This window comes from Dunckerocampus dactyliophorus, chromosome 2 (assembly GCF_027744805.1).
Source record: "Dunckerocampus dactyliophorus isolate RoL2022-P2 chromosome 2, RoL_Ddac_1.1, whole genome shotgun sequence".
Classification (NCBI taxonomy): Eukaryota; Metazoa; Chordata; class Actinopteri; order Syngnathiformes; family Syngnathidae; genus Dunckerocampus; species Dunckerocampus dactyliophorus.
The window spans coordinates 11359553-11374726 of NC_072820.1; the positions used below are offsets into that span (position 1 = coordinate 11359553).

A 15174-nucleotide genomic window follows, 5' to 3' on the forward strand; every position below is an offset into this window, starting at 1 on the left:
TGACTGTAATATGTGTATACATACTGTATTATCAAAGTGTATCATAATAGCTGTGTACTATTTATCTAATAACTGTAACAAGCCAGTGGAGAGGCCTAAGCAATACTAAATCATTGAATCATCTTGTGCTTGCTGCTGTGCTTGTTTTGACTGTTTCTGTGCATAAAGTACATCCAAATACAGCGCAGCTCTTCCAATATATTATGAGTGACACACTCTCATCTATCCTGAGCTTTATTTCCTCTTCTTTCCTCAGCATGTATCTACACAAAAACAATCATTTATATCTCCACTCTCAATCATTTTTTTTTTTTTTTAGAAAACTGCTGCAGACGCTATCACTCAAAAGGAAAAAATACCAACACGACTCCTGACAAAAGCTGCCTCGAGCATCTTGGATCAAATATTGGTTTCAAAATCAATAGAGATTCTTCTCTAGGAAAAATCTTCCATCCCGTACTCTTCCTATGTATTTGATCAATTTGTCCATCCAGGAAAACAGACTCAGCAGACTGCCTCACTCATTTCAAATGCTTCCCACCGAAGCTACGTCTGTCTCTTTCTCTCTGCTTTCGCTTAAACTGTTTACTTGATTGGGTTTTTATGTTGGAGGCAAACTTTTAATGTGACGATGTTTATAGTTTACTATACACAACCCATCAGCCAAGCTACCAGAGGCGTTGGCATAAATATCTTTCAGGCCTATTGGCTGTTTTTTCGGTTCAGGTAACATTTGATTAATTGAATTAAGTGAAGTGATAGTTGTTTAGTAACATGAATCCACATGCAAAATAAAGAAGGCAACAGCTGTTGTGTTTGTCCATGCAGATGGCATTCATATGTGTCGTATCAGTTGGCGCGACCACCATACCTCGTGTTTGCCCTTCATTCGGCACACTCGAATGTCATTTTTGTTGGATTCCCATGTCCGTTTCTGCCAAAAACACAAACAACAGTGAGGAATCGTCAAGTCATCATGATTATTAAAATTAAATGCTGGATGTTTTGCGAGCGTTACCTTGCTGTAGAACATCTCATCACCTGCCATGTTGTCCAGCTCCACTCTGTATAAATCATCTCTGCAATCAAGCAAAAAATACATGTATTATTTTAAAAAATATATGTATGTATATGTATATGTATATACTGTGTGTATATATATATATACTGTATATATATATATATATATATACTGGAGTATACCTCCACACAATAAGTTACGTAGATATGGTGATACCAAAGAACAGTAAAGACAGACAGAACAAACAGTTTAAAGAAAATGACAAAAGTTTAGTGTTAACAGTCTCGAAACACTTCTAAAATTACCCAATAAATGACTCTTTTGCTACAATAAACTTAACAAGTTTTTTTTTTTTTAAAGAAGACCCTGGAGTTTCAAAACGTTAACAATGTATGACTAAAAGACAAAAAATTTAACTCTGTCCATAGCCAAGACAATTTAGTAAAAAACTCAGTGCCCTGAAAATATGCTGAGAGGTGCTTCACAGAGAGTAATGTCATTATCCACACAAAAGAATTTGTGTTGCACACTTAACACAAAAAGCATGGGCATCATAAATGCACCCTTTGGTATGTTAAGTCAAACGATGTCCAAGGGAAACCCAGGTTTATAGTCATCCCTTGCAATATGGCGTTTCGATTATCGCTCCCTGGCTACATCGTGGGTTTTCAGAAATTAATGAATGATTGCTGTTTTGTAGTAGACTATGTTCTATTATTAGTCAAAACCTATTGAAATACAAGTCATATATAGTATTCTGGTCCCTAGGCGGCAGTGATGACACAAAACATTGAGACATTAGCTTAAATTACATTACCTTATAATACTGCATGAAGTCATGAAGTCAGCCATGGCATATGATAAGATGAGATATGTCTTTATTAGTCCCACAAGGGTAAATTCCAGGTTTACAGCAGCAAAAGTACAAGAGCACATCATAGCATAAGTACAAAAGCACACAAGAGAAAAGTACAAGAGCACACAAGAGCATAGAGAGTGCAAAATCAAGGTCGTACAAATACAAGCAAAGAAGTTATATGCACTATTATATGTACAGCTGTGTACATGTTGATCAAGCCACAGGTTTATTGCACGGTTCATTGCATGGATATTGCATGGTTTATTGCACGGTTATTGTGCAGGATTTTTGGATCAGTTTTTCTTATCGAGTCTGACAGCTGCAGGAAGGAAAGACCTGCGATACCTCTACTTCACACACTTTGGATGCATCATCCTGTCACTAATGGAGCTCCTGAGTGCAGTGAGTGTGTGTTGGAGTGGGTGGGAGTCTTTGTCCATCATGGAGAACAGCTTGGCTGTCATCCTCCTCTTGACCACCTCCTCCACCTGTTCCAGTGGCCATGCCAGGCCAGAGCTCAGAAGTGTCCGACGTAATAGAGTGAAAAAAAGTTCTTCCCCTATTCCGTGTGAAGTGCTAAGTTTTTGGCTTCTTAAGGTTACAAGAAATAAATTTGAGGCTAACTGGTTAGCTCGCTAGTAAGAGTAGCGCTATGTGGTGTAAACAATGAACAATAGGAGTGTATTTCATGTGTTATTTCATGTCTACACGGCTCTAATAACGTGAAAACCCGTATTTAGAAAGTCAGAAACAGGTTTTCTATGCTCCAACTACAAACATATTCCATTTATTAACACTGAATCCTATATCGTGGAAAATCATTTATCCCTGTCAGGTCTGGAGTCAATTAACCGCTATAAACAAGGGAGGACTATACTTTTAAGTGCAGCAATAACAATGCAACCGTGTCTGAGATTTTTTTTTCCATCAGAAGTCCACAATTCAAGTATAGAACGAAGAGTCAAAAAGAATCCACTGGTGAGGCATGACTGCACCATATACAGTATATCACTGCAGCATCTTGGTTTCCAATGACTGAACTTTTGGTGAACACTTCTTACCATCTAGGTTCATCAGTATCTTATGGAACACTTTAAATGCACCTTTCCACGCTTGGAGGTAGCTCAAATTGAGTGCATAGACCAATCCAAACTGCATGGTACATCCACAAGTCATACTTGGTATGCCAACAAGGACATCCGCCTTCAATGAACGCTCCACATCCTCTGCATCTTCTTCGGGCTCTGTATTTTTTTTCATAACCACGTAGACCCCCATGGTGGTCAGAGGAAATTCCCTCTCCATGTCGTATATGTTGATACTGTAAGGGAGACCAGCACAGAAAAAAAAACAAGTTAAACAGTGTTTGGTAAGTTTAAGAATCAAGATGCCGCAGTCAAAAGACTTTAGGATTATTATATTCTTGGCATGTTATCAATCATATATAGTTATCGTAATAAAGAAAAATATTGTATCAATTTGAAAAAAATAAAGTTCAGAATGAATGAGATGAATCCCTCATTTTGACCACTCACTTGCTCACTACACAGCCGGTAGTTTATTGTCCCTCACCCACGCCTGCAAAGAACAACAAGGACTCAAAACTGAAGCATCAGCATGCAGTGAACAGAGCAAGAAGACACTGCTGGATCCATCCGACGTTGAAGCCATACTGTACATAGCACTATGTCATTCATTTAGAAGAAATGGGCTGAATTGTTTTTTCACAATTATTTTCTCAGTATTTCCAAGATAATTACCACATTCATTTCAAAAGACAGCGGATCATTTTTCTCAAATGAATAAATCTAAATCCATCTACTCACTGATGAGTGGCTTGGTGTCCTCATTCAGGTAGACACACAGGTATTTCAAGACGCATTCTCGCTTGATGTGTATGTCATCTGTCTGCAGTGGAAAACAGATTTAGTTTAAGTATTGAGTGTAAGTGACACGTCTATCTTTTAACTGAAAGACTTCCAGAGTACTCACCTTAGTTATCAGTGACATTATTTGAAGGATCTTCTTTCCTGCAACTCCCCCCTTGATGAGGAATACCTTCATCAGGTTGTCCGTGTACTTGTCCAACCGTGATTCGAGAGGAATTACAGTTATCCACATGAACTCTGCACTGTTGAACAACCTGCCATAGCAAACAGGACATCACAGGTTTGTGGAAAATTTAAGTGCAATGGTAGTTGATAACAAGATGCTTGTTAGGTTTGTTTCATTTTGGTGTTGTCACCTTTTGACCTGTGTGTTTCTTTGTAGATCCCTTCACTCCCTGAGTGGGCGGCGCCACGAGGCACACCTGTAGCCACTTGGTCATCAAGGGCTCTTAAGCCACATGGCTGCAGGAGGAGGACGTTGTTACTACTGGTTTGCATGCTGCCCGCGAAACACCAGTTTGTTTGCACCTGTGCTCTTGGCCTTAAGATTGCTGTGATATTTCTTAGTCTGTTCCATGTGCTCCTTGCCTCCTGTGACGCCGTCTGCTCATCAGTGAGTTGTTGCCTTTTTCCACGGTGCCTCTTTGTTTTACTACCTTAGTTGCACCGTTCTACCGCTGTTTGGACTCAGAAGTTTTTGCTATTCCTTTGTTACTTGGTTCTTGCTCTACTAAATTAAAGATATTATTTTTTGACCTGGATTGTGTCTGGCTCTGCATATTGGGCTCTCTACCTGACTGCACGTAACAATGCTTTGGGTTCTAGTCATTGTACTTACTTCTTCAGATGGCCCCCCCCCCCCCCCCCCCCCCCTCAAACCTCACTCCCATCTGGGTCACGGCACCAATGTAAACTGCCCTGTTTCACACTGCCAGCACCGGGGCTCGAACACACTTCGCAATTGGAGACGAGAGCGCTGACCACACGGCCAAAAGTCCGGACTGTCGACCGCGTGTTCAGCGCAGCTCTTAAGACAGAGAGGGAGTGAGGTTTACCAACGTACACTCGCACAGCCTCACAGGCTGGCATCCGTTACACTCACCTTTTACTGAACAGGCTGATTGCCTAACCATGAGATCTTGTTTACATTCATAAAGGTGTGCTAAATACGTACACAGACACAGAGATAGGAGCTGACAGCTGAATGCAGAGGAAGGAAAGAGCTAAAACGAGCATAAAGCACACACTGCTCACCTGCAGCCAATGTACATATGGTCAACGTTTATTCAATGAACGCCCGGTGGAGGATTTGAATAAGTTCTCTGTTTGTGGCCTTACTTACCCAACAATATCCCTGGACACAACTTCAAAATAAAAGTCCATCCATCTTCCTCCACTTATCCACTTATCCAGCCTAAGCAGGGAAGCCCAGACTTCCCTCTCCCCGGCTACTTCGTCCAGCTCCTCCCAGTGGTGTTCCCAGGCCAGTTGAGAGACATAGTCTCTCCAATGTGTCCTGGGTCTTCCCCAAGGCTTCCTACCGGTCGGACGTGCCCTGAACACCTTCCCAGGGAGGCATCCAGGGTGCATCCTGACCAGATGCCCGAGCCACATCATCTGGCTCCTCTCAATGCGGCGAAACAGCGGTTCTACTCCGCGTTTTTCCCGGATGACAGCACTTCTCACCTTATCTCTAAGAGAGAGCCCAGCCACCCTTTGCAGAAAACTCATTTTGGCCGCTTGTAAACGTGATCTTGTTCTTTCGGTCACTACCCAAAGTTCATGACCATAGATGAAGGTAGGAACATAGATTGACGGATAAATTGAGAGCTTTGCCTTTCGGCTCAGCTTCCTCTTCTCCACAACGGGCCGATGCAGAGTCCGCATCACTGCAGACGCCGCACCAATCCGCCCGTCGATCTTGCGTTCCATCCTTCCCTCACTCGTGAACAAGACCCCGAGGTGCTTAAACTCTTCCACTTGGAAAAGTATTACGTGAAAACAAAGTAATTTCAAAACAATTTTATCCCGCCTGAGCTCTTGCTTAGAAAAGTACACCGGATGTGCTGCAATTATTTTCATGTTTTGTGAATAATATTAATATAAATTCAATACAGCAAGAATATTCGATGTATTTAGGCAGAAATCTGTGCAGCCTGCGAAAACCTCCTGCAAGTCACTAATTATCTACATTTTTGTGCTTTAGACAGACATGAGTGGCACCACTAACTGTTCTGCAGCAAATCATGGACACGACGCTCATCCCGGAAGATTATATTAAACAGCAAGCACTTACGTTCTGTATTGTCATTAATGATGAATGACAAATTTAGCTGTGAAAACAAAACGGAAATTGCTACAGACAGGAGTTTACTTATATTAGCTCAGATTCAGTAAACATGGAAATAGAAATGGCGGTCAATTAAAATTACAACGCAGCTAAGAAAGCTCACCTTATTTAAAATACCATCATTCATTGTTGAACACTGTGAAAAATAAAATACTTACCAAACTCGAGGAGAATGGTGGAGCGATTCACTGCATCAATGCCTTGTGCTGAAAAGTTTCGCCCGCAGCCTCTTCTTTTTGGTTTTACTTTTGTACAAAAAGACAATGCTCTTGGTGAATGCTGCCACCGACTGTACTAACCTTTAGAAAACCCAATGTCATTGGTTTTATGCGTTTCAATCAAATTAATCTCATACTAGAAAGACTCACGGTGATTTTATTCGTTTTTATGAATAAAGATTGGAAATGTCTGTAATTTGGTAACAATGAGTAAATATGATCTTATAATGCCTATGAAAGCACATTTTTTTCAGTGTACAGCAGAGTGGAAATATCTTACAGCGATAGCAGATGGAAGACATCAAATGAAAGATAAGAATGTGAGCACATCAGTCACACACTGTTGGAGGTGGTTGCTGTTGGTTACCTGGCTCCTATGTAGAGAGTGCGGTTGACTTGGAGGACCGTCTGGATGTGCAGCTCTTGTCTCTGCGCTGAACGATGAGCTCTGCCCAGGAACACCGGATACCTCCTCACCACTGACAAAGCAAAATGGAAGTGTCAAACTACAGAGGACAGTCATTTTCCCCTCTCTATTTGCTCTATATAAGAGGCAATTTTCAAACAGCTTTCTTAATGCTTACTATACTATAACCTTAATTGATGTTATGATGCTTTTGTGTATGAGCAGATAGTGAACTGCGGCTAGCCATACATCACAGAAATACTGTTAAATCCTCTCGGTGTTTTCACAGGCAGCTCTAATGAGAGGAACTGTTTGTGATCATTACTGTCGTCAGAACAAATCAGTGCTTTCCTCCCCATAATGAAAGAGTACAGATGAAGTGGAGAGATGTAGTGACTGAATGAGACTGATACAAAGTTTCAAAGAGGAGGACAGCCGCCTCCATGGGGAGCTCTCATCACCAGGAGACAGATTGGGAAAATCTCTCATTGTCCTTGACTGCAAGGCAGCAGGATAGGACGTAGTGATTCATTTCTAAAGGGCTCCTCCTTTTTTCCTTTCTAACCTATCTTGCCATCCGTATCACCACATTCCAGTACAAATGGCTCATGCTTATGCACCATGAAGACAAGCTTTATGCATCTATATATACCCACAGTATATGCCGGGGTGGACTTCTAATGCAGCCCCACACCAAGGCTGTGATCTTTGACCCCCCATTTCCACATTTATCATGGAGCCATTTATCAATACGACACACACACACACACGCACACACATACACAAGGACACATACCCTCCATAGGGACGTAGCTGAGTGGACTGGGCTCCTCTGGGAATGAGCCATCAGCCAGATGAAGCAGCAGGAGAAGAAACGTGAGGAGAGGACCCACGGTTGCCATGGCAGCAGAATACATGCACTGTTAACAGAGGCAGAGAAAAGAAGTAAAAATACATAATTTTGTGCACATTTCCAGGCATACCCTGATAGTATAGGCCCGTTGGTGTGTGTGTGTGTGTGTGTGTGGTCACAGGGTCAGAAGTGCAGTGGGGTGATTGCTGCCACCAACCTGGCAGCATTAGGAAGCTATTGTTGCTTCCTGATGTAATGGAGCACCATTGTCACAAATGCCACTCCACTGTCAGAACAGTTAAATAGAAGAGGATTCTCAGAGCCATAAAACACACTGACAGACAAAACAGTCACAGGACTACAAAGCCACTCTGGGTGGGAATGTTCTTTTTGCTGATTGTTTTTCTACTCGGACATATGGAGGCAACAAAAGTGGAGGACTTCTCCTTTATGAGCTGGAATGGAGGCAAGTGAAAAGATGATGAGGGGCAAGATGGCTAGAGGCCGAAAGCCAAAAGTGCAGTGTTTAAAGTTACACACAAACAAATGGGAGGACTACAAGTATGCTAGCAGCTCAGAGGTCACTGATATTGGACCTAAAAGAGGGCCTTCTGGGCTCACAATCATTCCATAGTTGTTTGATGGGTTTGGGGTCAGGGCTTTCAAGGTCTTCCACACCAAACTCATCCAAGCATGCCTATATGGACCTTGCTTTTTGCATTCAAGGCCCAGATTCAGAGGGAACAAAGGGTTCTAGAGATGCCTGCATACTTTTCTCCATATAGTGTGTCGAGCTCCATTTTTCAAGGTCTGACCTCAAAGAGTTTTAGTTAAATGTAAACCAAAAGCTAGTAAGTCATTTGCTTTGTTTGGTACATTTTAAAAACTTCATGCAGAGATGAATTTGAATTATATCTAAGTAGCAATTTCCGTGCACAGCAAGTTGTGTTAAAGAGTAATATCTAGTGTAACCTTTTAATGGGTCTCTGTGAATACTGTGTGACGTCAGATTGCTATTTTGGTAAGTCAAGGTCCATCAATTGACCCAAAATTCACCCCAAATAGGGACTCTGATTTGCATTTTCCAAGTCAGTTGTTGGAAATGTCAGAATTCCGCTTGAATGGAGTATCAACACATCAAAACTATTTTTTAAACAGCAGTGCAATTCAAAACATTATACATGCAGTCATGGGCGCCATACCAGATAGAAAAGAGACAATTATTCCGAGGATCAATGATTAACATGGACCTTTGAAAATACTAGCTCCTAAATCATTTCTTTCTTGTTTTCATTTTTCTTTTTTTTCTTTTTTCCACCCCTGTCCTGTCCAGCCTTTAAAGCAGATAGAATTGTAAATCTAAATGCCCTCAAGTGCTCAACAGATTTACTCTGCCAGGGAGAAGTGTGATATACAATTCCCCTGTTATACAGGATTTATTTGACTTTGATGCTTGTTATTAAGCAAATTTGGAGCTACCGGACCGGAGCAGGAGGGGACAGAGAAGAAGAAAAAAGAAAACGGGGTAGGGGAGTGCGAGGATAAGAGGGGGACAAAAAAAAAAAAGATAGAGACAAGGACAACAGCAGCAACAACAATTGCAGTTACGGTAAAAGGCTTTTCATGAAATCTTTCACAACCAAAGCATACATAGAACACGCGCACACAGAACTATAGAATCATCAGTTCCAGTTTCCATGTGTTTCACCGGGGGAGGGGGGCAATTCCAGCCGTAAGATTGCCAGTTTGACACCTCTAAGCCTCCTCCTGGTCAGATACAACGGGGAAAGTCTGAGGGGAGGCGCAGGGTCGTTTACTCTCCATTAGAATTCGTGGGTCTGTCACTGTCATTTCATTATGGCCGTTTCATGGACGGGATCCAAATTTGATGCTTAAGATGAAAATGAAATTCCGTTGCCTTGAATGGATTGAAAGGACGGGCGGGTGAAATTAAAAAGGAGTCAAATGAAGCGTGTGTTCCACTGAGATTAGGTATCATATGGTTATGGAGAAGCGCTGTCACATTACATTTGGGTATCCCTCCTCTTCCACTCCCGCCTCCTTCTTACCACATTACATAGTTTTCTTGCAGCAAGATGCACAGACGACCCACCAAACCCTCCAGGCTCTCACTGATAAAACCTCCTCATCACAGTGTATATTGATTAAGATTATTGATCTGTAAGATAAACCATTAGATCTGTGCCAAGGCCGACATACTGTACCAGAGTAGGATTTGTTGGCCAGCGCCTGGACAAAGCTTCTAAATCAATCTTCAAATACTTGGTGTTTTAACTTTTTTTTCAGCCGAATGTTAAAAGGCAGAGATGTTCTAATGAAAAGTTGAAAAAAGCATTTAACAAACCTGCTGTGTCAAAGCGAGGATCGTAAAACCTGTATCATAAAATTACAGGAAGGCAGCCGAGCAATTAGAAGGAAGTACGTGTGTTCTGCAGTATCTGTCAGATCATGTCGGTGTGAATGAGTTAAATGGCGTGACACTGACACGGCTATCATGGGACGCATACAGCCTGGTGGTGTAATCTAGCCTCATCAACTATTAACAAATCACCCGTTAACACTCGCATCATTAACCAATCAGCACGTTGTCGGAAGGTGCATGGTCACCTGTTTCACCTTATCTGGCCTGCACATGCTTGGTTATCATCAGCTAAGATCACCAAGCTCCATTTCATTAAGTCTAGCCTACGATTGTTTATCATCGTAATGGATCTGAGCACCATACTGGGAATTCCTAAATGCCCATCACGTGTAATTTAATGTGTCAACAAAGTGAAAGATATCATATTTACCTGCAATACCATCACAAAAGTGGTAGTGCTCATATTTGCATAAGACTGCTGAACAGGATCAATACACTTTTATCCTGCAAAACAGAGAGACGAGTGCACCGTCCCTTCCTGTGGTGGGCAGCATTTACTGGCCATGACGACACATAAATTTGAGAGGCCTCAGCAATACTTCTTTGGATACAAACCCACAGTTGGCCAAAGGGATGCTGCAGTTTCTGCTGTTACATTGCATGAGATGCCAGGACCAGACTACAGTAGCGTTTCATATGCACTCAACACTTTATCTGGCTCACCTGCAGAACATAACAATATCCATCATAACAGCTGTTTCAAAAACTGCCTGAACAAAGATTACAATGCTCAGTTTTGATTGAGATTGTGGTATACTATTTTAACATTATACTTGCAATGCATCATACTAATCATACACACTACAGTTCCGTACACCTTCTCAGAGTGTAGTTGTTAGTTCTAGGGCACTACTCACACTAGAGATCTGTGACAAAAAAGATGATAGTTTGTCATGAACCCATTGGGACGGCGCCAGATTTCAATGGTAACCACTCTAACATAGACTTATCTCCAGAGTCTAACAACTTGGATGACTGGTGACAACTTGGATCACTGGAACTGCACAGACAGACAAATGGTGTCAGTAGTTGGATGGTTAACTGTGGGGCCAGTTTGAGACAGACCCACAGCCTGTGTACGACATGAACCTGAAAGTAGAGATAGTGAGACAGAGCTTATTGCCATGGTTGTCTACGTGATTTTGCTACCGTGTCGATTTTGTGGTCAGTGTGGAGGTTTTTCAACCTAATAGAACCAGATTTGAGAGTACAACTCATCAGAGCTTTGTAACAAATGATGTTAGAAGTGGGATGAAGCCATGATGTGACCAGTCTGCAAGACTTTTGTGACAGGTGACCCCTCTGAAATAGACTTTGAAGATGAGTGAGGAACAGGTTAATTGGAATATGACAACTGTGTAGGACACAAGTTCGCCTTTGGAAGGTTGAGGTCGTGTGGTTTGTTTGATTAAATTATCTGGCTATTGCGCCGGAGAGTCTGAAAATTTGTTGTCATGGTCAATGATCTGTAAAACAAATAGACTCAGATTTAAATTCAGTTTTTGGGTAAAACTCTTTTCGCAACAAATGGCGTCAGAGGAGGGGTGGTTCAGTAAGGTACAGTCAAATCTGTCTATAGCGGTGGCCACAATAGACAGGTGGCCGTTATATACAGGTTTGACCGTAGGTAGTTTGAAGCCCAGGATTAAATGGAACATGGCATCTGTATGGAACCTGAGCCCACCCCCATACCTTTACTACGTTGTGTACGTGATGTAGCTATTTATCCTGGTGAGTTCTAAAAATTTCTAAAAAAAAAAAAAAAGTCAAATGCGACTCGTATATATTTTATTTCTTTTCATCATGCATTTTTTGGTACGACTTCACTCCGGAGCAATATATAGTCCAGAATCATGGTATTCTTTAGAGGTCCTTGGCAAAATTGATGCCAGAAGTGGGACGTTAGCCATGAAGTCACTGGGAGGATGCCAAGTTGAAATCGTACTTGATACATATCACCACACTATGATGAATGGACTCTGAAGACCGGTGACACCTAGCATGACTGGAATTGGGCATTTGTGTGGCGGTCACTTTGGTAAAGTGTTCTATAAAATCTTTGGTTTCACGGTCACTGGAAAGTCCCTCTACTCAACTTGGAAGTTTAAATCTGAGTTAGGTGTGATTTACATCAGCATTCCATGACAGGGTGTTCCTCGTATTTTTCCTCAGAAATATACAGTATTAGACACCTCTCAAGTGTCATTTAAAAGAGAACTGTACTGGATTGGATGGTGCAGGTGTACCCAATAAAGTGTATACTGACCATTTGTGTTTCTGTCCCTGATGCTGACGTACACATGCCTCCAAAATGTCTTGTTCTTTTGTTGCATTCGGTCTGATGTTATGATTAGCTCTACAGGCAAAACCTCTCCCTCTCACTGTCTCTTGTGTGCCTCTGTTAAGCTGCTGCAGCCACTTCACTCGGTGCCTTTGTTACCGTAGCAACCCGTAGCAAAGCAAGGCAGATAGGCTTCGTTGCAGTAGATGTAAAAGCAAAGATGTTGGGTTCACTCTCGTGCACACACGACACGACAATCCATGCCTGTGCACAAAACCTTATACATGCGAATGCATTTGGGTGCTCATGTGCACGGATACGGACATGAGGAGGTGGGGGTCCCCACTTTCACAGTAGAGAGGGGAACGGGGAGGAGGGGTTTTTGCTTCACATTGTCCAGACATTGGCAAGTCATTATAGTTCATTCAACATCAGTGTATCAAAAGTATAAAATGAAAATAGCACACACAATGCTACATGGAAACTACGCCATACATACAGAAGCTCTACACGGGTGTCAGACTTGTTTTCAATGAGGGTCACAACTGTCAATATATATGAATCTAAATGTATAATCGCCTCCTGATATTATTACACAATTTCCCATGCATTTGATGATGATATTTTGATGGATGGATAACTTGCTTTGAAATGAGAAGTCAAAGTGCTTGTCAATATTCAAGTATTTATGTTTAATAACAAAAAATGCTTGGACTATCTTGTTGCAAGATCAGATAATATGAAAGTTTAGAATGACTGCCTGCGGTGCATTATTGACACACATTCCCAGGCTTTGGTGGGCCACATAAAATGATGTGGCGGACCAGATCTGGCCCCCGGGCCTTGAGTTTGACACCTGTGCTCTACACTATTTATGGTTCTTTATAGATCTTTGTTTTTTTGTCAAACTGCTAGACCACAGTTGCTATTCAAGCCAAAATGAAAATGACCTAGGCAGCTTGATCTGATAAACAAATGAGCGAATTAAAGATCAAACTACTTTCCACCCTTTTTTTTCTCACTTTCAACGCACCTCCTTCTTGAGGACAGTAAGCAGGTTAAATCCCTGAATAAAGTAAGATGGCCTGAGGGTAGAAATGCAGACATGGGCTAAACTGGGAGAAGTGGGTCACCTTCACACTTCAGAACTGCATCCTGCAAGCAATATAGCTTCATTAATGCCTTTTCCTGAACACTCATGGACAGAAAATGTAAGCGAATACAGAATGTCTTTCTGACCAAGCACTGTATATTATCTGACCGCAGATACTATACATAAAATACAGTGGTAAAAGTCCAGGTGATTATTATAGAACAAAATCAATGCCCCATTGCTTTACCACAAAGCCAAGACGACTATTACGAGGCTGCTCTTGTATTATAACTGTCTTTTTTTTTTAGTTAATTGTGTTCCTTACCCTGGAACTACAGAAGATCACAATCCAGCTACAGACAAGATGAACTTTATTGCAAATAATCCTGGTAACATCAATTGCTAGTGACATAGATAGGATGTGGGCGGGCCATCTAATAATATATTTTTAAAAAAACAACTTTAAAAAACAAAAAATGGCAGGAAAATTTACTTTATTAACTTATACGATAAATATTAATATATTTTGTAATTTGTAATATAATATGTTTGGAAAACGGTTGCATGTGCCTTATGATATTATAATTACATACTTATATGTAATTATACTTACCAGCCACTTTATGGGTCCATCTGCACAATCTAATGAGATGTGCAGATAAGATAACAACAATAAGAATAATAATCAAAACACACAAAATAATATCAATTATTCCAATATCTATTTGTCTCATACAACCATGGCACCGGATCTCATTAGACTGTGCAAATGTACTTGATGAAGTGGCTTCGGGTTGTATGAAACCACCTTGTCAATTTCATACTTGCTAGTACTCCTGTGGTGATACAGTTCTATCTATTTGGATATGATACTGGTCTTTGTGTGCTAGGGGCATTGGACTGTATGGCATGCCACAATGCCAGCAGTGTCCATATTATGTCAAAGCATATAGTTTGGCGAGAGATGCGAGGAACACATGCATATTTATTTCTGTTCCTAGATCAGATCACTTGTACTCATTGACTAATACAATCGAAAGCCTGCACACATTCAGACGGACAAACAGACAGTTGCACTCTCTCCAGCAATGGGAACACTGTGTCAAGTCTTTATCTTATCAAGTTGAAGGCGATATTCCTTAAAGGGGCTGCCTGTCTTCCAGGAGCAGCTCTAATCACACTGAAGAGAATCCGTCTTTTGCTGTTAAATATCCTAAAATACTATTCAGTATACAGGGTCATTTATATGGTAATGCAAAGGTTAGCCCCTGCGTAGGCCTTTGGTGCAGCTGTGGTCTTGCCTGTTTTGTCTGCGGATGATAAAGAAAAGTGAGGGAAAGAGGCGCAAATTAGCGATGGTCTATGAAAGAGGCAAAGAAGGGAGATAAAAGGGAAAAGATTGAAGCTGAGAGAGAGCGAGAGAGAGAGAAGGGAGAAAAGATGTAAGACGAGGAGGAAGGGAGATATTCCCAAGGGTGGGTGCCGTAGGTAATTAAAACAGGGATGGACAGAGCTGGAGTCTAGCCAGCGAAAGCTCCATCTCCCCTCAGACTTCTTCTCCAATCAGGCCTTTCTGACTAAAGCCAAATTGCTGCGAGCAGCAGACACGCTGCAGTCGCTGGCTGCAGTGAGTTAGCAGCTTATACGGTAATGGACGTACAGTGTGATAAATGTACAGCTCAGAAATGGAGGTACAAAGCAGCCACTAATGAATAGCTGTCAAAAATCAAACATGTTGACTTTTAAATGTGCTGAAAACAA

At 41.5% G+C, this 15174-nt stretch overlaps 1 protein-coding gene and 1 long non-coding RNA gene across 5 annotated transcripts in view; both read right to left on the bottom strand.

The window, feature by feature from the left end:
• sema6ba (sema domain, transmembrane domain (TM), and cytoplasmic domain, (semaphorin) 6Ba) overlaps window positions 1-15174 on the bottom strand; it is a 36500-nt gene that overhangs the window by 13647 nt on the left and 7679 nt on the right. For all 3 annotated transcript variants that reach the window (XM_054767784.1, XM_054767783.1, XM_054767782.1), the window contains 4 exons: window positions 7540-7663; window positions 6705-6816; window positions 1019-1079; window positions 872-934 (listed from right to left, as the gene is read on the bottom strand). In XM_054767784.1, the coding sequence (XP_054623759.1) occupies window positions 872-934; window positions 1019-1079; window positions 6705-6816; window positions 7540-7660 (357 nt within the window). In that variant the 5' untranslated portion in view covers window positions 7661-7663. The remainder of the gene's footprint in view (window positions 1-871; window positions 935-1018; window positions 1080-6704; window positions 6817-7539; window positions 7664-15174) is intronic.
• LOC129177063 (uncharacterized) lies at window positions 1142-4589 on the bottom strand. 2 transcript variants are annotated; one of them, XR_008569567.1, is made up of 5 exons: window positions 4126-4589; window positions 3873-4023; window positions 3707-3788; window positions 3416-3458; window positions 1142-3201 (listed from the first exon to the last, which is right to left on the bottom strand). It is a non-coding gene; the product is annotated as an uncharacterized LOC129177063 (long non-coding RNA). The 2 variants fall into 2 exon arrangements; XR_008569566.1 differs by having other exon boundaries at window positions 3873-4589.